The sequence below is a fragment of the Anguilla rostrata genome, chromosome 16 (assembly GCF_018555375.3).
Source record: "Anguilla rostrata isolate EN2019 chromosome 16, ASM1855537v3, whole genome shotgun sequence".
Lineage (NCBI taxonomy): Eukaryota > Metazoa > Chordata > Actinopteri > Anguilliformes > Anguillidae > Anguilla > Anguilla rostrata.
In genome coordinates, this window is record NC_057948.1 from 24,846,250 (window position 1) to 24,868,713 (window position 22,464).

Consider the following 22,464-nt stretch of genomic DNA (forward strand, 5'->3'; position numbering starts at 1 on the left):
ATGCCTGCACATCCTAAAGAGGGCTGGATAATGGGGATGGGTGTTTTCATGAGTGTTTCAGTATGGAGTCCTGACTGTACGTCAGGAGAGTGTACAGACTAGATTACCACTGTGTCATTGTGTGCAGAGGGGAGTGCCAATATCATGCTCTCACAGTCTGTATATAGTTAGTGGTGAGATTACATACATGCTGAGTGTGCTAGAATGCACTGAGATGAGCACCTGTGCAATGGCATTAGTGAGACTAACATACCATCAGCCTGTATGCAGTGAAGCGAAACGGTTGTAAGGTTTGCTAAATGACTGTAATGTAGACTGTACATGACTGTAAGCCTGTGTGACTGAAACACACGCACCTTAGGAGACTGCTCCACTGCAGTCTGCTGGTACTTCCTCATCCGCTCGAAAACGGAGTGGTCCGCACACCCGCCTTCTGATCCATACTTGTGAGGGTAAACTGGGGAGAGGAGACAAGATGGCGTCCTGCGTGAGCCGATACTCCCTGCGCATGGCCCACAATTCTTTCTTTCCCTCTCTCGTTCACTGCAGAACGTCTTATTACACGGTAAAAACGTTGCTTCCACACATTCTCAGAAAAATAGATAACCCGACCTAACCAAAGAGTTGACTGTGTGACCAGTGTGTAATGAGTTTTTGAGAAAGATCTGAGGATACTTTCATCCTTTCACTCCCCCCCTGGCTGAGCAAAATAGTGTGCGCTAATTTCTGGTCTCAACTAAGGGTGTTAAGTTTCTGTAATCCGCCAGGGGAGGCTCAAACCCCGCCCCTCCCCAGCGAGGCCTCATGCCTCACGCACAACCTGCCTCCAATCAGAAGAACAGGAAGCTCTTCCCCCTCACCCCAACATTATTTCTTTTCTTTTTTTTCCTTCTAGAGAAAACAAGATAATCGACATTTCTGCTGCTTGTGAACAACAACTTACAGGACAGCGTTCTCGCACAGAAATTAGACAACCTCTCTAACCTTGTCAACCACAGCCTTTTGGGAGAGATTTTTGTAATCCGCACACACTGAGCGTTTCAGAACAATTCCCCGTGGATGGTTCCTTTATACTTGTTCTTTAATGACTTCTTTTTGTTCCAGCAAGACTGTCAATATTCATTGTGTAGTTAATGACATGCCAAAAAAGGAACATAAACCTTTCAAATCAGTGGGCAACATGCACACAATGCATGGACACATATCACTCTTCTCCACTGCATGCTGTCAGAGACTTGTTGTGTGTGTGCATGTATTTGTGTGTGTGTGTGTGTGTGTGTGGAAGGGGAGGGGGGATGATCACTTTTTTGGCCTTAAATCAAGGAACCACATCCCTTGTAACCATGGATCTCACAATTTTCTTGCCACAGTCAAGGGTTAAATTGTGTCTGGGTGCAGCTGAGGGTGTGGTGTTGGTCCATAATGACTGAAGGGACAGTGCAGAGGCCAGTGCAGAAGGCCCGTCTGTGTGAAGTGTGACAGTGCGGTACTGCGTGAAGCACGAGTGGCGGCCGCCATGATACTCCTGCCCACAGACCCAGAAATCTGACTGGGGTATCAGGAGGGGTCGCAGTGTCCCGTGTACATCCCCACAGCCCCTGAAAACAGGCCCAACCGGGTCGCCATGAGTGCCAAACACCTTCCGGGTGCCGTCTGAAGGGTTCATAGAGAGGACAGAGATTAGCTGGTGCCTCGCTGTCCGCGACGAAGAGGAGATAAGAAAAATGTGATGAAGAGATCTCAGCGGCAGCGATAACAGAGCTACTGGGATTATTATATACGAGACCACACCTGCCAGCATTTTATAATGTCATTTTATAAATGTCTTACTTTCACAGGTTGATGTTGATGCATTGAGATGATTATGTGTGTGCTAATTAGCCTAAGTGGTTTCAAAGTGCTTTCTGCGAGCGCTAAAAGGTCTCCTCTTGCTCATTAGCGACCCCTGCAGGGCTCACCCTGCAACAGCGAGGTGCGAGCCGCGGTCCGAGTGGCCGCGCACGGGGAGGATGCGTTGCCATGGGGCTCGTGTTTACGCACGCAGCATCCCGCTGCTCTTCAAACGGCCTCAATCGCTCCGCTGTGCGTGCAGCCCCATTACCGCCAAACTGAGCGCTGTCACTCAGGGAAGGCTTTGAGGCGGCGCGGGGTTTAACGAGCGCCTTGGGATGGCATCCACCGTGTCCCTCCCCAGGGGGGCTCTGCCCACCCCCCCCTCCCCACAGCTCACTGATGAAAGGCTCAGAGACCGCCCGGCCCCCTCAGAGAGGACAGACTGGTGCACTCATCCCATGCGTCCCCAAAATACAGAAGCTCACCAGGCCTGTGGAGCTAAGCTTACAATGGTGACAGTAGTGCAGAGGCTGGTCCCAACACAGCCACTCTTAAACACAATGAGCTCAACACAGAGAATTCTTCCATTCTCTGCAAGCAGCGCCGATTTAGGTAAAACGATGAGAAAACAACCTGAATGCAGTACTGAAAAACCAAGACCAGTTCATGAACCATCCTGAATATGGTCTTCTAAGTATTTACTTTTGAAGGTGAGCGGCTTTGTTCAAACCAAAGCCTTCAAGCACAGGATGTACTGTCACATGATATCTCTGCCCACTTGAGAACAGATTGGACCGGGAGACCAAGGCTTTCCAGCTTAACACCGTAGAGGCTGGGGAAGAGATGCTGAACAGTTCAGCACTCAGTCCGTTAAGTGGCTGCAATGAAAACCTGCGGACTACCCCTCATTTACAGCTGTACTGGCAGCTCTGCAGCTCCTCCCTCAATAGGCATTCATACAGACAGCCCCTGATCGGCAAGCAGCAAACAGAATAACCTGGTCATCTGTGTCACTGTGAAAGACCTTGAGTTTACAGGTGAAGGTAGAACCGAGGGCCACTCTCACCAGAGAACAGCATGGGCCTTCCTTTATCGATGAACGCAAAGGACTGTGGGAAGGTCAAGAGAAACCAATGCGCACTTTCACAGGGGAAACTCTCACCCCCCCCCCATCATCATACCCACCAACCCCACTCCAAGGCTGCTCTTCTCAAACATCACACTCTTTCCTAAAAGAACGTGAAAAAAGTTTGCTTTTATTGCTTCACACATTCAGACTGCCAACAATGTTTTTCGGAACTATTTATAGGCGGTTTCGCTGAAAGTTAGAATGGAATGGGACGGGCCAAGACCACATTCCCGAAACCAGGCAGCCCCTAATAAATTACCACGGCTCATTTGCATGGACGGGAACAGATAATGAGTCATCACACAGCAGCTCGCCCTGGCTGTGGGCTGTTGGGGGGGACAAGGAGGGGGGGGGTAGTCTGGCCAGGGTCACTGCTCCATGGTGAACAGCGCATTCCCTGAACATAAGGACCAAGGCCATGCAATTAATCACTGGCAGTATATCCTCCATGTCTAGCCTACCCAAACAGCTCGCTTTGTCTCTGCATGAAGGCCGCCATACTGACATGCAAATGGCGGAAGGTCATAAAAGGAGATGGGCAAAGGCGGGGCCAGGGTGAGAAAGTCTTATTCTCTCAGAGCTCCTTGTTGTTTTCAGCCAATCAGGGGCTTCCATAGACAGGAGTCTAATGCTATCTATTCCATCCAATCCTCTATTTGCATCAGTAATGACTCCTCTGATACGCTCCTGAGAGATAGCAGAAAAAAGTTTATGTATTTTATTTTTTTTGACATAATAGTGTGACATTATGTCAAAAAATAGATGCTAAATAGATTTTTTTTATAGAGATATTATTTATTTTATTTTTATTGTAGACCCCATTGAAAATATGCTGTATTAGTTTCATTCAAGCACTTTTTTAATCATGTACTGTATGTTCGTATGTGTTTATATGGGTGATGTACTGCACATTTTATTGCTGTGGTTGTCTAGGCCAGGTCTACCTTGTAAAAGAGGTCCTGGTTAAATAAAGGATACATTTTTAAAAAATGTCCCTTTTAATGTAGGTTTCAGCATAGCAGAATATGCGGTTATTCAGATTAAGACCAGAGACTCATGAGCCCAACAGGGGGCAGAAATGAATCGCAGGGCCGAGGGAGGATTTGTCGATTCAATTATTTATTCACAAACGGCAACTAAATGAAGCCCTAATTACTCTGGAAAACCTGCGCTCCATATTCAAAGCCATCGATTGGGCAATAAAGTTCAAATGAATTGAATTTCTCCGTCTTGAGCTGCGTAAACAGAACTGATAAACAGCAGGAACTGAAGCACAGCTCTACACACCCGTCTGCCAGAGTCTGCTCTGTTTCAATTCTTCTTGCTGACAAATACCATCTGTTGTATATACATCCAAAGCATATTTTTCATACCGTACTTGGGTCTACTTAAGGTATTAATGTAGGCTATATTTTTGAAAGCATAAGTTGCACCTGGTTTTTACCCCAGCAAAGTGATGATTAGCCTAAATAATTTTGGCATGAACATGATGACCAGAGCCAGACCTTCACAGAAGGAATGCTACTGCAGTGTATGCAGTGTAATGGCACTCACTCACCACACGGAGGTGCTAAAGAGCACAGAATCTATGGCTACCCAATGACGAGGCCTGGGTGATTAATCAAAACAAGGCATTTGCCTGGTGGCCTTTATCTAGGCGGATGTGGTGACACATCGGCTAATGGGACTGCATAGTCCTGAGATGGTCCTCCTCCTTAATTAGACTAGAAAGAAACCTGGATGCTAGTCAAACCAATCGAACGGGTGAATGTCGCCTGCGTTTTCCTGCTTTACAAAATGGCAACATAAGCAGGATTAAAGGTCTTGTCATTTTACATGACACTGCTCAATTTTGTCTTGTTAAGGCATTAAAAGAAATCAAAGACAGCAGACACGCAAAGAAAGAGACATGATGGAGGGAGAAAAGGAGAGAAAGGTGTACAGAAAAAAAGACAGACCGCTTTCCGAGGCTCATAATAGCAGTGTCTACGTCAAGCAGTTACGTCAATTCAAGAGGAGCGTACGAAAAAAAAGAAAAACAACACACAGGAGCTTTGAAAGCCGCAGACAGAGTCTAACCATGGTGCAGATTAATAATCAAATTATGGCCGAATGAGAAACAAGCTTGATAGCAGCAACATCAATAGCATGCAAGACAGAAATACCACTACACAGAGACACAACAAAAAAATACATACACACACAGACATCCTATGTGGTAAATATGTACACGTGTGTGTGTATCTGCATATATGTGTTTTTGGTCTCCTCTCTTGACATCATTTGATCAAATTCTGCAACCGTGGCTAATATTTTGCAGTTTAGCAGCCAGAGCAGTAAGGACATTTAAATGCTACTGTAAGGTGTGTCAGGAAGGATGGATTACTTCACTTCCTTTCCGACACAGTGGTGGCAGTGTGTGAAAGCCCTGGAGCAACAAATGGACTGCTTCACATGAGCTCTCCACACTGCTGATTCTACACGAAGGGAACTGACACTTATTCAACTCAAAAAACACAAGGGTGCTTGAAACTAAAAATAAGAATGCCTATGAAGAGCAGAAAAAAGGTTGCCATAACATAAGAACATATCCCACTCACAACAATAATAGCAGCACCAACATAATAATCAAAATAATTCTCTCCCTGTAAAAAGATCCCATATGCTTTCTAGAACAGGAAGTGTAGTATTCCTCCCATTTCCTAATGGCAGTTGAACACTGAGTGGAATTAGTGGCAGCAGTCTCTACTCATGGAAGGCCTACACAAACGATATGGTACCAACCGCACAGAATTATGGGAATCAAAAGAATGAGCATTTAATGTGGGATCAGAGCGATCACACTGACGCATAAAAACAAGAGAAATAGCAGCAGTCAGTCTCCTCAGCTGCGAGCACAGCGGCATTACGTCACGAGCAGGTCGCACAGAGAGCTCCGAGGGGCCAGGGGGCGGGCTCACCGATGTCGTCCTCGTGGTAGATGACCGAGTGGTATGGGACGTCCCGGTCCTTCAGGTACCTCTCCGAGGGCTCCACGTAGAAGGTGCCCCTGTGGGTCTGGATGAAGCCCTCGAACCTCCCGTCCACAATGGAGCCGTGGCTCAGGCTGCCCTGCTCACCTGCGCGGAGACAAGACGGGGGGTCAGGGGTCAGGGGTCAGGGGTCGGAGGTGACCTTGCGGTCCCGACAGTGCTGGGGACCGAAGTGGGGGCGCTGTCCTTTGAGGATCGTCCCATTTAAAAAGGACAGTTAGAACAGCGTGTTTTTCCAGAAGACAGATGAAAAAATTAAGATGTCTGGAAGCAGAACTCATTCCTATTCTGTTTTCATACACCACAACTCCCCCACACACTTCCCCACTGACCTGCAGATCTCCAGGATAATTACTTTCTTCAGTTCTGTATTGTCAGTGATAATCAAACCATAGCAGGTCATTTAAATAAAAGCACTTTTTTTTGCAGTAGAGCTAAGTACACCCTGAGCATGTTTCAGATAATGTAAGGACAGTGTTGATTGGCTGGAGGCAAAAATGTGATGAAGTAGGCAGTGTGGTGTTAAAGAATCCAACAAATAAACAAACAAAAAAAAAGAAAGAAAAAAAAATGCAGAAATACACATGCCTCTTTAAGGCCAAAGGTTCACTGTTGCCGAGAACATTTCCTTTGTCAGTTGAGTGTAGACTAACCAGAGGAGCTCTAAACCCACCAAGTAGCTCCTTCTCTAGCTCATACCACCATTGTTTCAATCAGTTAACAAAAGCTAAACAATTAATGAGAAATACAGAAAACATGGAAACACAATAAATCTATAATGCAAGAGAAGGAAATAAGGACACTGGAACTGAACTGTAAAGGCAGATGTTAATCCAATAAAGATAATATTCATATTAGCAGACATGCTCACGTCTACTCACAATTCTCTTGCAATACCAAGACATTTAAGGAAAGCATTTATATTTGGTGTTAGGGAAACGTTCAGAAAGTCTATTACAGTTCTCGTCACGGCATCAGCCCGACGAGGCAACCCCAAGGCGATCCCACAAAAGCCTACCCCGCCTTTTAGCCTGCTATAATGCTGTCTGTATCTGCATCTAACACACTGTAACAGACAGAATCAAAACCAGATCACCAATTCTAAGGAAGATCCAAGAAGGGGACTGTGACTGATGTGCCACTGGTCTGGATTTCAGAGCTTTCTGTACAGCTGCTAAGAATGAACAGAGGAGGAGAGAAGCCTTGCATCTTCAGGCACTGTCCAATCAAAGCCTCATATCTTCAGGCACTGTCCAATCAAAGCCTTTCATCTTCAGGCACTGTCCAATCAAAGCCTTTTATCTTCAGGAACAGTCTAATTAAAGCCTTGCATCTTCACACACAGCTCAGTCACAGTGCCATGCTATTCAATCACCAGAGATCCTTTCAAGGAATTCTATAGCCAATCCAAAGTAACAATGTGAGTAAGCTGTACTGTATGTCTCACAGTTAGTATTTACCCCACCGCTACACACCAGCATCACATGCAAATGAGAATGAGTAGATGCTCTTCCAGACTTGTGTAGCACATGAATGCTACTCTGTTCCACCTATAAACTTACTGTCCACCACCACCCCCATCCCACATCCCTGCTTCTCTTGGCTAGTAACTGCCAAAATGTCTCTTGGGCCTGTGAAATGCTTTTCTCATCACAATTTTTTCCATCCAGATGGAAATATACAGATCCATAAAAGGCCGAGTCATTGAGCGCTGTCTGTTCTCGACCGAGGTAGATAATCGGACTGTCAGCACGTGCTTTGCCCTCTCTCAGCCTTCATCGCACACTCGAGGAGCTTTGTCAGACATCGCAATGACACTGCGCTCGCATACTGAGCAGAGACCAGCTTTCACCGCTGAGAGAGAGAGAGAGAAAGCAGCAGAGGCTAGTCTTTTCATACTGCCCTATGGTCTTACACAGAAACAATGCTTAGGGTCGTTATCATTATTCAGCTGGAAAATATTCTTACACAGAGCACATATCTCAATAAGAAAAACAAAGGGGCTGTTTTTTTTTGTTCTTTTTTTTTTTTCTATTTTAAGCGGATGCTCGGCTGGGCTCCAGCAAAGACTACCTCCTGGGTTCTAAGCTCTTGGCTACTTTTTGAAATGCATTTAGCAACAACTAAATGGACAAAGATAATACTCTCCCTCTGGAGGAAGCACCCTGGAGTCAAAAACACAGGCTCTGAACAGACCCCCGAGTCAGAACATGTAATAAAACAGTCATAACAACTTAAATGAGCACCGCAAAACCTGCTTATAACACTGAGGTCATTCACTCATTTGTGTGCGTGCACAAATATGAACAGAAGAAAAATATGCTATGGCACCGAGGGCAGTTGGAAATGGGTGAGGAAGGTCAAGTACACTCATCCAGGAGCTGCTGTCCTGCTGTGTGTTTTTTACTTTGTCAAGTCCTCATCTCTCCATATGGACATACTGTCTGAGGAACATCTGGTACAGTCAATGATTTACTTCTAATTTCCTGTGTGTGTTTGCATGTATGTGTGTGTGTGTGTGTGTGTGTGAGACAGAGAGACCGGGGTTAGTGGAATTGTACTCAGAAGGTTAGCAAATCTCCAGTCCAGCCCTGAGCTGGAATTACAGATGGAATCCTGCTGCTGTTCCCATCTTCTCTGCTTTAACTTCTACTTATCTCCCAGCACAGAATAAGCTCCCTGAGCTGAAAAAAAGACTGCATCTGTATGCGTGTGCGCGCACACACACACCACACACACACACACACACGCAAACACAGGAACTCAGAGCGTCTATCACCCCGTACAGATGCACGTGCACAAACACACACAAACAGGAAGTCAGAGCGTCTATCACCTCACACAGACGCACGCACACGCCATACACACAGGAAGTCAGACAAACACCAGGATGCATCACACTACTCTGGTAAGAGGGACACACAAAGATTAAAAAATGACCTCTGCGTCTAACTGACCCACAGGGCAGGAGCTGAGAGGCTCTCAAACAGAGCGCGCTCACACTGCAGCTCTGAATAAATATGCACAGCGACGGGGAGCGGCCACGGTTTCCAAACATCATCTTCAGAGTTCCACCCTCAATTACCAGCTTCACACGGTTTAATATTTACCTTTCTGAGGGAAAAGAGGATACAACACAGAATTTTAATGCATCTGATTCTCAGCAATTGAAACATTAATCCACTCAGCCAAAGAAACGCACTTAAATTCCAACTGCGCCGTCTACAGACCTACTGAAACACAGGGGCTCCCGCATTCGTCAAACATCCACTTAAGTAATAAATACAGCTTTTTTCCCAGACTCTCAGACTGGTATCCAGACTGGTAGACTGCTGCTGAGGGCGTAGTTGATGTGCATATGTACGTGCCTCGTACTGTTGCCCAGAGTGTGAGACAGAATTCGGAAAGGTATTCCACTGCTGTTGTTTTATTTAATTTTGTTTTGCAGTAGTTCACTCTGGAGCAGGAGGAGGATGCTGTCCTTTCGACGAGCCAATCACAGCACTAGGCAGTGTGAGTCTCTGGGAATGGCTTAAATCAGGGGTTTACAATCTTATCCAAAAAGGGCCGGTGTGGGTGCAGGTATTTGTTTTGGCCCAGCACAAAGACACCTGGTTCTACTTACCAAGTTCTTGATTAAAGACCATAAAACTGAATCAGATTACTGGCTAATCTATCAAAGATAAACCGCTTAAATTCAGAGTTGAAATTCAAAGAGACCATGTAGATTCAGCAAACGCATTAATGTTAATGATCTATATTATGGCAGCTCTGTACAGCATTAGCAATGGGCATGCTGTGGACTAGGTGAATTAAGGTAGAGCTAGCTGGTTAGCCAACATTTACTTAACCACAGAAGGCACTATACAGGTGGATTAGGTCAGCGATGTCCTTTAGATTTCATCCACAGTATCAGATATTAAATCAGCTGTAGAACATCATGCTCTGGCAACCTGACAGTGCGTGTTGTAGAGTTTGTGAGCACTCTAAATGAAAACTGAACGGAAAACGAATTCTCTGAATTTACAAATGACCAAAATGAGCATGGATAATTTACATCAGCTGTGCTGTGGCATGTCGACGATTTAACTGTGCTGAATAACAAAAACATAATAAAGTACGTGAAGGGTTGAGTGAAACTTGTAGTGCAGTGACACAACGCATTTTTAGTGCCGCCCTGCATGTGAATGTAATGTGCCCAACAGAAAGGTCACATCACTTCAGCTCTCCAGCTTCCCTGGATACAGAACTGTTAAATAAAGCCAGCATTAACCTGCGTATCCATAAGCGGAAACAAATGGACTAACACCGACAGACCAAAACACACCGTACCCTGCAGCTAAATCATCGGGCTTGCAGAAGGGTAACAACAGAATTCACCCTTTAGCCAATTAAAAAATAAAACGAACAAATGAATAAATGTATAGTGTCCTACTGCACAGTAGCAAAGACAGCGGAGCTCATGCAGGTGAGTGTGAGGGGGCGGGGAGCTGCTCACTGCACTTAGCCTCACACTGCATAAACACCCCACGACAACATCAGAGCCGAGGGGCGCGTCCGTGCCAGTACCACCAGCTCAGTGTTAAAGCCCCATCCAGCAGGGGGCGCTTGGGGGCACGACGGGGCCCCAAACAGGACAGACGAAGCGCCTTTAATCTGGAAGAGAGGGCAGCGGTGGGCGGGAGGGTTCAACGCGTCCACCTCGCCGGGGATATCCGCGTGGCAGACACGCCAACGCCACAGATGCTGCTACAGAGAGAACTCCGGTGGGCGAAGATCCCCGGAGCGAGGATGAGGAGGAGGCGGAGGACAAAGGAAAGACACAGACGGAGGGTAAACTTAATAAACGAGTGCGAACAGAGACAAAAGACGCGGCTGTGGAGAAAGGGCACCTGGAGACTAATGCCGCCCACAGCTTTAATCTGAGTGCGGGGGCCTGAAGCTGAAAACGCTTCTCAGAGGGGAGGGGGCAGGATGGAGGGTGGGGGGTGGGGGAGGGAGAGACAGGGGCAGGACAGGGGGGAGAGACAGGGGCAGGAGGGGGGGAGGGAGAGAGAGAGGGGCAGTGCAGGTCACAGCCCATGGGACATCCTGCCAACACAGTTACTATAATTAGTAACTTATTTCTGAAAGAGACATCCATCGCCTCTCTTCTGAAATACACACACACACACACACACATTCGCTCCTTTTCACATTCCAGCAGCGGAAGGGCTGAGGTTTTAATTTTTCATAGGATTACTTAACTAATTCTCACACACACACACACACACACACACACCGCGCACACACAGAAAGAAAGAAAGGACAGCAATCCGTTTCCCTAGTAACCATCTTCACCGTTGCAATGCCAAGGCCATTCCAGGAGTAATTGTAAGGCTCACCATGGATTTCTCCGCTGTAGATGTGAGAGGTATCGTAATGCGTTTCTTCCCCCGACACTTCCAGCTTAAAATCCTCTGCAAACAGGGAGGTGTCCCTCTTCATTCGGAGATTGAAATACCTGGGAGGGAAACAAACACACAGAGTTAGTACATCCTGTTAGGGCCTCAGGATGGTTGCGTAACCAAGATATTTTGAGTCCACCTTTTTGCTCTTTTCCTATTTTTATGGCCATTATTATGTTTTCCTAAATGTCAGCATGCATCAAAGTATACTGGCTTCCATACAGACTCCTGAGCAGGTGTGTACCTTTGTCTCTTTATGTTCAGGAAATCAGGCCTGCAATCATAACTCCTAACCTTAACCACCTCATCTTCACCGATGAATGGGGGAGTGGTCCGGTGCAAATCTTCACTAAGCACCACCCAACAGGGTGTTGCACACTGATGGTGGTTTGAGATCAAGGGAGGAAAGATTCTATTTGCACGGAATAAACTGTAACCAGAAAGTTGTGGGTTTGAGTCCTGAGTGATGCATTGCCGTGGTCTGTTGAGTAATTACTGAATCTAACGGACTTCATTAATTACCCAGAATATGTCATTCCCATTCTGAGTAACGAGGCCTGCTAAACGTTCTTTTGATTGCGGAGAGCGCTCACGGGTCACAGAACGCCGTGAGGCGGGCGTCGGCGGTTCAAGTGTCGTCAGGCAGGACCGCCGGGGTTACCGAGGTTACCGAGGGCACCTTCAGCCCTGTGATTAACGGCAGCCCCGAAAAACCCGCGCCGCGCACAATTTTCCCCCTGTAATTGGATTTCAAGCAGCGGATGGGCGAGCACGCTGGCATCCAGCCTCTCACAGGGCCTGACTCCCTCCGCCCGAGCGGTCTCAAGAAAGCCCGATGAAGACAACGCGGCTCTGCCGCTGGGACGGAGGAAAAAGGAAAAAAGGAAAAACCTGATGTTTCTAAAGGCAACGGCAAAATGTGGGTCAGCGATGCTCAAAATTATCGACGAGGCAGTGCCATTAACATTAATGGCAGCAGAGAGAGTGTGGCACATTCATCATTGATTTCTGAAAAAGAACAAAAATCGACACATTCATCAGGGAAAAGCCTAACACCCTCACACACAGTACCTGGCAGCAATTTAAAGAATAATCTGATAAGAAAGAAATGAAAGAAAGTACTCGAAGTTCTTCTCACCATAGTATACCTATGTATTATAGACAAATGGTAAATCTTACGTGCTTAAAAAGATAAAACCTGAGCGACATGCTCCATGTTGCCATGAGCAGAATTGTGGGTACAAGGTGTCATTTCTCAAAAGCAAGTCCCAACCGAAGCCTCATTCTGCTTCGACCGCACGTTTCAGAAGCACGGTGAAACACCACAGGAGCCCTTGACCGGACAGACGGCTTAAGAGAAGCCCTTAACGCGGCAGGCGGTGCGGTAGAGGTGTGCCGGCAGGCGGGAATCAGAGAGGAGTTTTAACCGGCTCCCTGTGCGTGTCGGCACATACGGAGGAGCCGATGGTCGGCCCCTCGCTCTCCCCGCTCCGCTCCTCGGGAGGTCTACCCATTCGTCTCCTCCCGCGCCCACGGAGGGAGTCCTCCCCACACTCTGAGGCTGACTGGAGCTACACTTCAACAGGTGCCCAATGGCGGGTAGGCCACGTTTCCATTAATCTTTCCAAACCGGAAATCCTTCGGTTCAGATCAAAGAGCACCGATTTATTTTTATTAGGTAAGGTATTTTATTAAGGTAGCCTGGCCGAAAATAGCCACTGCATTAGTGCTTGGCAGCGGCTTTTGGCAAGACCTCTGGTGAACTGTGGTGCGCCATCGCAGGTACAGGGAGCACATTTGTTAATGAGAAGATACACAGCCAGCTATTAACAAGGTGCAAATCAACAGAGAACACAGAAGATGGTGCACTCCCTCCATCATTTATTTATCAAAATGTAAACAATGATTCAGCACATTGTGCCCAAGTCAGGGTTTTATAGGGGACATGGCTGGCAGAATATATTAAATGTGCGATCAAGTGGAACATTCTGTTAGAATCCGGCATGCACATTCCCATAAGCGACTTTACAGCTCAAATCTTTCGGTATGATGACTTTATTAAGATTCAGGTTCTTAATGGACATGCCCAACTGCTAAATAATTTGCTAATTCCAGTGAACACTAAAATTAGCCACAAGTGACCAGCCTTTCATTCAAGTGCATCCGAGCATGGATCACAAATCCATTACACTTACATTTAGTACATTTTTAATCCAATTAATGTGCAAGAAATTGGTGTAAAATAGAAGGGATGTTTCTGTTGACACACAGGACTTTGAGAAAGATTCTTCCACCTTCATTCTGACTGCTTATTTTCCACTGAAGGAATTCATACATTGATACCCAGTCATTCCTTCATACCCATTGATAGACCACAATTTTAACAGTCCCTGTAAAAGCCACATAAATCTTGCATAATCCTGTTTTTAGACATAGACTATGAATATTCACAAGTGCACAAAACAAAAAAGCACCACTTCTGGTGGTGGATACAACGGTATTTTGACAAGATTTACCAACTTCTCCTCAAGATTCTACATTGGCCTGGATTCAGTCAACAATTTCTTTCATTTTGGTTTACAATGAAATTGAAGTGTTTTTAAAAATTATTATTTAAAAAAATCACCAATTGCCCACACTTAACAGGCCCAACTGTACTGCTGAAGAAGACTGGAACGCTTGCATTTATTCACGCTGCGTCCTCAAGCTGAGGACAAACCTTGATTGAATCCAGGCTATCAATTCCAGAAAACGTCCATTTATTTTTTATGGTTGTTTACATTGCGGAGTTTCTAAACCACGCTTGGATGGCTTAGAGGAAACTGCCAGGTGAAGAGTGGAGGCATGAGAGCACATCCTTGTGATTTAATCACTCTGCCTGGCTTTTGCTGTTCGCTTGTCAGGTTTCTAATGGAAGAGAGCAATCAAGGCCATTTTTCAACTGACTGGGGTTTGTTGACAGGAATTTACTTGAGCGAACTGCGAGGGAACAAAGGAGAACAAGAGTGAAGGTGTGTAAATAAACAATCTCAGCAGCACTGCCGCTGATACCCGCTGCTACCACACACCATGGGGGCAAAGTGTGACGTGGCAGCCGGGGGGGGGGGGGGGGGGGGTTCTGTGACAGGCCTGTACCCTGGTTCTGGCCTGTGAGGACACGTATGAACGTAGCCACGTAAATCACGTGGGACACGAGACAGATCGGAAATCAGACTCAAACTGACTGAAAGGTGGGAAGGGAACAGGATGATAATAAAGAAAGAAGAGCTTCAACATGACCGGCTACAAGGAAGATGGCGTAATGCTTCAACCTGCCCTCTGAGAAATTGGCTTTTCATTTTAACATCAGAGACCATTAGGATCAACAATGAAGACACTTGTCTCTCCGCTTCCCCCGTCCCCAAAAAATCTAATAAAAAAAGAACGAAACAAAGACAAAAATCAATGACAAGTGAGTCAGTGGCCATTTTCGGCCCTCTGCAGAAGATAATAATATAAAAGTCGAAGAAAAATTTCAGTTGTTCTCATTGAGCCTACATTTGCCATAACATTGCCTGAAAGAAGTGCTGCAAACAGAACTTTGTCCTTTGAGAGAGAGCAGCACCCACTGTGCTGTGACAGTGCCCAGATAGCTGCCTGTGCATGGGGCTCTCACAGGAATCCCACTGCCAACCTGGCAGAGCAAACAGGCTCACTCCCCTCACTCCCTGAGGGGGGCGGGGCCTCTGCGGGGGAAGGGCAAGGCCCTGGGGTCCTTCAAAAATCCCAGTCGCAAATGGCCAAGGGCCAAGGGAACCCCCACGGCAGTGGGGCCACAGTCCAGCAGTTCCAGCGCTACCACCCCCTCCTTGCAGGGTGAACGCAGACAGGCTTACAGACAGAGACAGGGCCTTCGGGGTAAGAGCAACAGAAAAGCAGAATGGTAAGAAGCCAACATTAAGCCTCAGAGCCAAACCCCACTTCAGAGACGACTCCACAGAACCATCCAGATGTCTTCTACAGTTCTGCTGTTTGTTTGCAGATTTGAAGCCCTCCCCCCATAGTAACATTGGCAAAGAACATCTGAGGAATGCAAATGGAACGCCGACCTGTAATCCGCACCAAACTCCCAGCCAGATGGGCCATTACCGACTCCGCCAGACCTGGGAGGGGGACCAACTGGCCGTTCAGAAACAAACAAAACTTTCATCTGAAGGTGGTGTGGCATTGGAATTACAGGAAATCCCGAAAAAAAAAGCACTAAAATTTGCTGCAAACAGGAACAAGAATAGAAGTAATTGGATTAATAAGGGCAACTGGAGTAATCATCAAATAGTAACCTGCAATTTAATATGCCATGAATCTTAATAAAAGCTACTTAGTGCTCTGGCTCTGTACTGGCTGGCTACTTGGTTTTCCTCAAGGAGCTACCTACCTACCCACGGGGGTGTCTCCTGTTCTGATAACAAACTGCCGTGAGCCAACAGCCATTTAATGAGCTGTCTAGGGTTCATGGAACATTCTGTTAGAACAATCTCATTTAGAATAACATGCCTAGCCACCCCTTTTCACATGAAAAAGAGATTCTAACTGAATGAGATTCAGCCAAGGTGAACAGGACAAGTTCTGCTATATAGCAAATGATACAAATACATGATTAATTCAATTTAAAGATCCAATTAATCATAATCCTACAGACATTTCAACAGTGAGCTTCAAGAGTCAACTACATATTCACAAGGGCTGTGCCCACAACTGTTAATAAATCAAATTTTATTTTTTACAAAGAATTTGTTTACAATATGCTTCACAGGGTACCCTGGTCTAAACCCCCCAAAAGCAAGATGACAGTGGCAAGGAAACACTCTCTGGATGACATACAGGATGAACCAGGAATCAAACTCAAGGGTGGGACTCTTCACGCCAAACTGTAAACAGTACACATTAATATCAGGAAGGGTATGTACAGTTATGATCCTTTAATACCTTACTGATGTATTGGCATGAGTAGGCGACTGAATAGCACTTGTTTTAAAGTTCTGTTTTCTGGTGGGGTAAATGACCTAATGCAAAAGTTCTCCTCATAACTGGCTGGTGAGACACGTCCTGGTACACTGGCACCAGTCTCCTGTGACAATGTTGAACATGCTGATCCTCAGCTCTGTTAGCCCAACGGGATTAGCTAACTCTGTGCTTCGCAGGCTTATCGCACGCATCCTGAAATCACACTGAGGTGCCTCTGCGTTGTCATTACACGCCTCGCGTTTCCGCGTCTGTCGCCCTCCGCAGGGTGAAAGAGGCGCGACGTGCCCAGGGCGGGCGGTGGCACCGTTTTCACAGCCCGACGGCTCGGGTTAGCGGCTGGAAGACCTGCCAGCCAGGCTGACTGACACTCCAGGCACCACCTGAGAGAATCACTTCTCGTGACATTGTGACAAGAGTGCAGCTTAAAAAATAAAAAGACAAAAAGGAACAAAGTGGGCCATTTCCCAGAATGCTGTGCGAATTAGAAAAACAGGATAAATGCGGCTTAAAGCTTTCGGTTGCTGAAGGGGGAGAAGGGCACTAATGGAGCTGCTGGAAAAAATAATATAACTCATCGTTTACAGTAAACAAGGATTCCCAGAGGCCCAGGCACGCGCGCCGACTGCCTCAGCTTGTGTTGAATTTACCACACAATAACTCACAGCTAACTGGGGCCACAAGAACGCTTCAAGATGGCGTCAACCGCAGCATCGGAGTGGCATGCCTGGCTGAAGCATGGGTGTGAAGCTGCAGAGGTTCACACTGAGGCCAGGATCCAACCCAGCATCAGAGTGGCCTGGATCCAACCCAGCATCAGAGTGGCCTGGATCCAACCCAGCATCAGAGTGACGTACCTGGCTGGATCCAACCCATACTGTACTCCAACAGACAGATGAGCAGTCGGCCAAAACAATACCCCAGAGGGAATTACCGTTTAATCAGCAGGGTAACCCCCGTCTCCATGGGCCTCCATGTTTTATTGGGTGCCTAGTTTAACTGCACCACGTGCACAGAAGCCAGGCTGCAGGATGCCAGGTCTGCACTGACAAAAGCCTGAGAAAAAACCACATTCACAGCATTTCACCATCCCCCTGATCTGTATCGGACCTTATTTATTCCCCTCCCCTCTCTCCCCCGCTCCTTCCCTTCCTCCCCACCCCCCCTCCAACATCCAGGCTATTTTTACTCCTTCTGTTCCAAATACATCACTGCACAGGTAGAGGACAATGAGGGGAAAGCCATTTACACACAGAACAGTGACAAATGGCCAGGTAATGCCATCTACGGGAGCACACGCAGCCCAAGAGTGACATAGCAGGAATTTACCGCGTGATATCTTGGGCTGAGAGGGTCTTCGCATTCCGGGCCGAACACCAGTCACGTTTGATTAAATGTGCACTGATCCACCGCTGTGGGCTGGCGTTCCCTTTACCGTTAAAGTGGACAGTAATACCAATCCCACATAGTATGACCAGGCTCATATGGAGCTTCACAAAACGGTCAACACATCTTCTCCTTAGCAAAGAATTTGCTGTCCACATACATGCATTTCAAAGGTCAAGTTATAAGCTATGGAAGGTCACCAAGCGCTTCCAGCAGTGCAGAACTGGATCTTTTAGGGACGTGTGCACGGAACCAGCTGACCAGCTGTTGCCCTGGATACACAAGCAAGACCAACTCTCCATGATGAACTCCCACAAAGAAAGAGAAAGCGGATTAAGCTACTCAGTCACGCGCAACTCTTTATGCACAGCTATTTTTCCAGGAATGGGTATCTGCTAATAAGAAGAAGGAAGGTTGGGAAGGGAAATGGAGACCATCAGGGAGAACATCAATTTGCAAAAAAATATTTTATTGAATTAATTAATTGACAATAATTCTGATAAGATCGTAAAAAAAATGGCGAAATGCAGATCTCAGCTCAGTTGACTTTTAGGATGCTCACTGCATGTCCCAAAATGAACACGATCTTTGTTCATCAGCTCATCTCCAGCTGGACCCTGTACAACCTCTGCACTCGAGGTCCGACTGAGCTGACAACGTCATGGCAAACAGCCTTAGCTCTGAGAAGGGAAGAGTGAGAGAGAGAAAGAGGGGGATAGGAGAGTGATGGAAAGAAAGAGGGGGAAAGGACTGTGATGGAGAGAGAGCCCTTGCTGCACAGAAAGGACAAACTTTCACTCATGAAAGCTGCAGTGTTTGAGCCCATCAGTAACCCTCATGCTGTCTGCACTCCCCGCGGGGGGTGGAAGTCACTGTACTCACAGCATTCAGAACAATGCAGGGTTGGGGGGTTTCCTGTACTGCACTACCTGACCCTGCAGAGAGGGTGGACAGGGAGGTGCATTGGGGGACGCAGCAGAACAGGAAGTAAATGAAAACAAGTGGACAAATGGGAAGGGGAAACAGGCCTGTGCCTGTTATTATGAACACATCCTGGTCCAGTGACTGTTTAGGTTGCCCTTGAATTGTTACGGCTTATTACAGCAGCTAGATCCTTTAGACCCGAGGATCTCAAAATGGAGAGGGAGAGAGAGAGAGAGTGAGAGACAGAGAGAGAGAGAGAGAGAGAGAGAGAGAGAGAGAGAGAGAGACAGAGAGCCAACTGCAGGCAGCCAATTATGACCCTCTCATAAAGTAAAAATCACTCAACATACAGTAAACTGAAAAGGCCACTCTTTCAGAACAATATTGTACAATATGCATTTTCCTCCAATACCCTTCATAAAATCTAGATGTTTCTCTATTATTTATAAATGTGCTGTAATGCGGCACTCAGAAAGTTTAAGACTGAAGAAGGTGCAAGTAGCTAAAGTTTCATGGATAAGATCCAAACTGCAACAGAGTATAGAGTAAAACAAGCAGGCTCTCTACACCCACCTACATACCCAGAATTTCCGCTGGCCGGAGCGACGGAAAGACTGAAAATTTGTTATTGAAGAGATTCTCCTTTAACGGTTCAGTAGTCCTTTCTTAGTGAAAATATGAAGTACAACGGCAGACACAGAACAGGAGCACCCTGTTCCTTCACCACACAAGCCTGTTTTAAAAAGGCACTGGTCAGTCAAAGACACTGACGTACAGTACAAACAATAAATAGGGGGCAGTGAAAACAGAATGCATGCTCTCGCCCTGGGGGTGGGGGATTCTACAGTCATGTGCCCAGCGTGCCCCCACTTGGACCCCCCCACTGACCCCCCAGGGTGAGGCTGCCCCCTCAAATTCAGTCACACGGAGCTTCCTGTCTACAAGCCGCAGATTCTCTTCCCAATGATAACTGAGTTTCATTAAATAAGGGTTCTCAGGATTCACCCATGGGCTCTTTGCATAGCAGGCCAAGAAAGTATAATGCTTAAATTACGGTTTTGGGTACCCTCAGTGATTCCACGAGACCAGAGAGGGAGAGCAAGATCTGAGACAGGCTCAGATCACTCATGTCTCTCTCTCACACACACACATTTTAATACTTTTATTCATGTCCACATACCAAAGTAACATCAAAGGACATAAACAGTAGAGACACAGTACATAATAACGACATGAGAACAGCAGTGTGGACATTGCTAGGCTACCAAATATACATACTACAAATCTACATCCATAAGCAAGATGTTCAAGGGCTGACACCAGATGCTGATACTTCAGTACCTTAGTGAGGAAGGCCTCTTATACACTGGAATCAAAGCTACAGCCCACCTCCAAAACAGGAACTGCTCTGCTTTTCTCATCTACAACAGCATCTTGAGTATTAGCAGACACATTGTAGAATAGATCCGTATCATTATTGCACAGGTTGAACATGGTATGAATGACACAGGAATGCTTGTACATTCCCACAGTAGGTGGATATAATGGTAATAGTTTCTTTACTATCAGATCCACAATTCATAGCCTTGCTATGTACATACCTTTGTATGCATAGCAGCCATTTAGAATATGTGATAGAGACGCACGCATGCACGCACGCACGCACGCACGCACGCACACACTTCTCATATCCGCATGCTAAATCTCTCACATTTGGTCTCCAGCGAAGCAGACACACTGGTACTGAAATGACTGCCGGTGGCTGGTGAAGGTGTTCCCTGGTCAACAAAGTGGATTCATCAATCATTCAGTTTCGGCTCCATTAGGGACAGTGCAGGTGATTACAGAAACATTACTATGCCACACAGGTACAGGGCAGGGCAGAGAAACAAAACACCCTCTCTATATCTGCAGCCCACTGCTCAGCCATGTAAAACAGCTGGTGTACTGGCCACTCAGCCTGCTCCAGAACACTCAGCGTCTGACTCATATAATCCAGTCACACGATATTAAATGCATTTGTGTGTGCGTGTGCGCGTGTGTCTGTGTGTGCGCGCGCTTGTGTTTTCTCCTAGTTCCCTTGTTTCAGAAAGCAATCAATGGAGGCGATTGACTGCAGCACATGAACGCTATGTGACTCTCCTTCTCCTAGAAAAATTGAAACCCTCTTTCACAGCAGACACCCCATAATGTCCTCAGGCACCATTCAAACACACACTCTCTGTGGAGAAATGAGATGGCATTTAAACTATGTGGGCAATGGGATACATTGCACAGTGTAAGGGTGCGTGGACAGTCTATTCAAACAGGCAAGTTCTGAGGGACAGATACATGAGCAGTGTGAATCACCAGTGTGAATCTGCTGTGATTCAGGATCTGTTATATAGTATCGTCTGAAAAGACAGTTTTTAATGCAATCTCTTTCTGTTTAGTTAAAACATTCACAAAGCTTCAACACCCTCATTCAGAGCACCTTTTTCTCCTGTGTGTGTCTGAGTTCAGGTCAAGAATCTCCATTTTGAGCGCAGTGAGGTTCAGAAGCGAGGTCCTGCTGTGTTTCCAAACCATTTAACGCAGCGTAAAACGCAATGACACGGTTACTTTGCAAACACTACAAACAATTACCGAGGTGAAGACATTCACGGCAGGAGCACAATTTAGAAATTGAGTGGCTTTGAAGTGAAATTGGCTTTCACCTGAGGAAACCCTGGCAGGTCCCTCTACGGGCTGAAGTTTTGTTTGAAATGCTGCATGTGTACGGTTTCAAGCTGATTTAAATCAATGGGTTTAAAACACAGAAACCTTTTTTTTTTTTACTCTTTGAGGGAAAAGGACACTGGGGATAGGGGCTGCTACGGCACTGGGCTCAAGTGCCCGCCTCACTCATCGCCTGGCATGCCAGTCATGCCAGCGGTGCCCGCGAGGGGCAGCTCATAAGCGCAGGCTGCGGGGGTGTTGGGGGGGTGGGTTAGGGTTAGGGTTAGGGTTAGGTCAGTTTGGGACCCCGGAGAAAGACTGACAGGCCAGTTCGCCACCGCACGCCCCGGGCACCGTGTCCCTGCACAACCCAGTGATGTCATACCCGTCTCTACCCTCCCCCACCCGCACCTGGGACGGCTCATCATGTCAGCAGAGCCCGCTCGGTTAGTATAAACAGCACACAGGTCGACAGCGTCCGCACAGCCATGTGCTCAGACGCTCAGACACAGGCTGTGCTCTCCAGGCCAGGCGTCCGTGCTGCGGCTGCCTGTAGCCCATCTGAGCCGCCGGAGGAGGCCGGCCAATCGCATCGCTCACATTTAATGGAGCTGCGGCAGAGCACCGTGCTCGCAAACGCCACGGCCGTCCGCCATCGCGAAGGACGCTCGCGTGGGGGTCACCGCGGATGCAGAACCACAGGGGTGCGCCCCGTAAATGTGGGGGTGACCTTACACGGCAGATATGGGGACCCCCCGCGGCCGGCCACTGCTGAGAGGCATAACTGGAGACTGAATTATTCACAAGGACAGGGAGTGCAGCCTGCTGTACCACAGCAGAGGAAATGTGAATAAAGAGGGTTTCAGAGCTGCAGTGAAAGGAGAGAGGGACCCATGGCTTCCTGTGCTCTGGAGAGAGGGAGAGTGAGAAAGAAAGAAAGAAAGAAGAAGACAGAGATGGTGAGAGTTCAGGCACAGCAGCGATTCAAGGGACCAAAGAGTGAAAGATAAAGATT

At 47.0% G+C, this 22,464-nt stretch overlaps 1 protein-coding gene across 1 annotated transcript in view; it reads right to left on the reverse strand.

The window, feature by feature from the left end:
- Positions 1-22,464, reverse strand: part of LOC135242387 (disintegrin and metalloproteinase domain-containing protein 10-like) — a 55,384-nt gene that overhangs the window by 9,375 nt on the left and 23,545 nt on the right. Inside the window, exons 3-5 of the mRNA XM_064313427.1 lie at positions 11,379-11,497; positions 5,923-6,081; positions 357-457 (exon numbers count right to left, since the gene is read on the reverse strand). Coding sequence (XP_064169497.1) covers positions 357-457; positions 5,923-6,081; positions 11,379-11,497 — 379 coding nt within the window. The remainder of the gene's footprint in view (positions 1-356; positions 458-5,922; positions 6,082-11,378; positions 11,498-22,464) is intronic.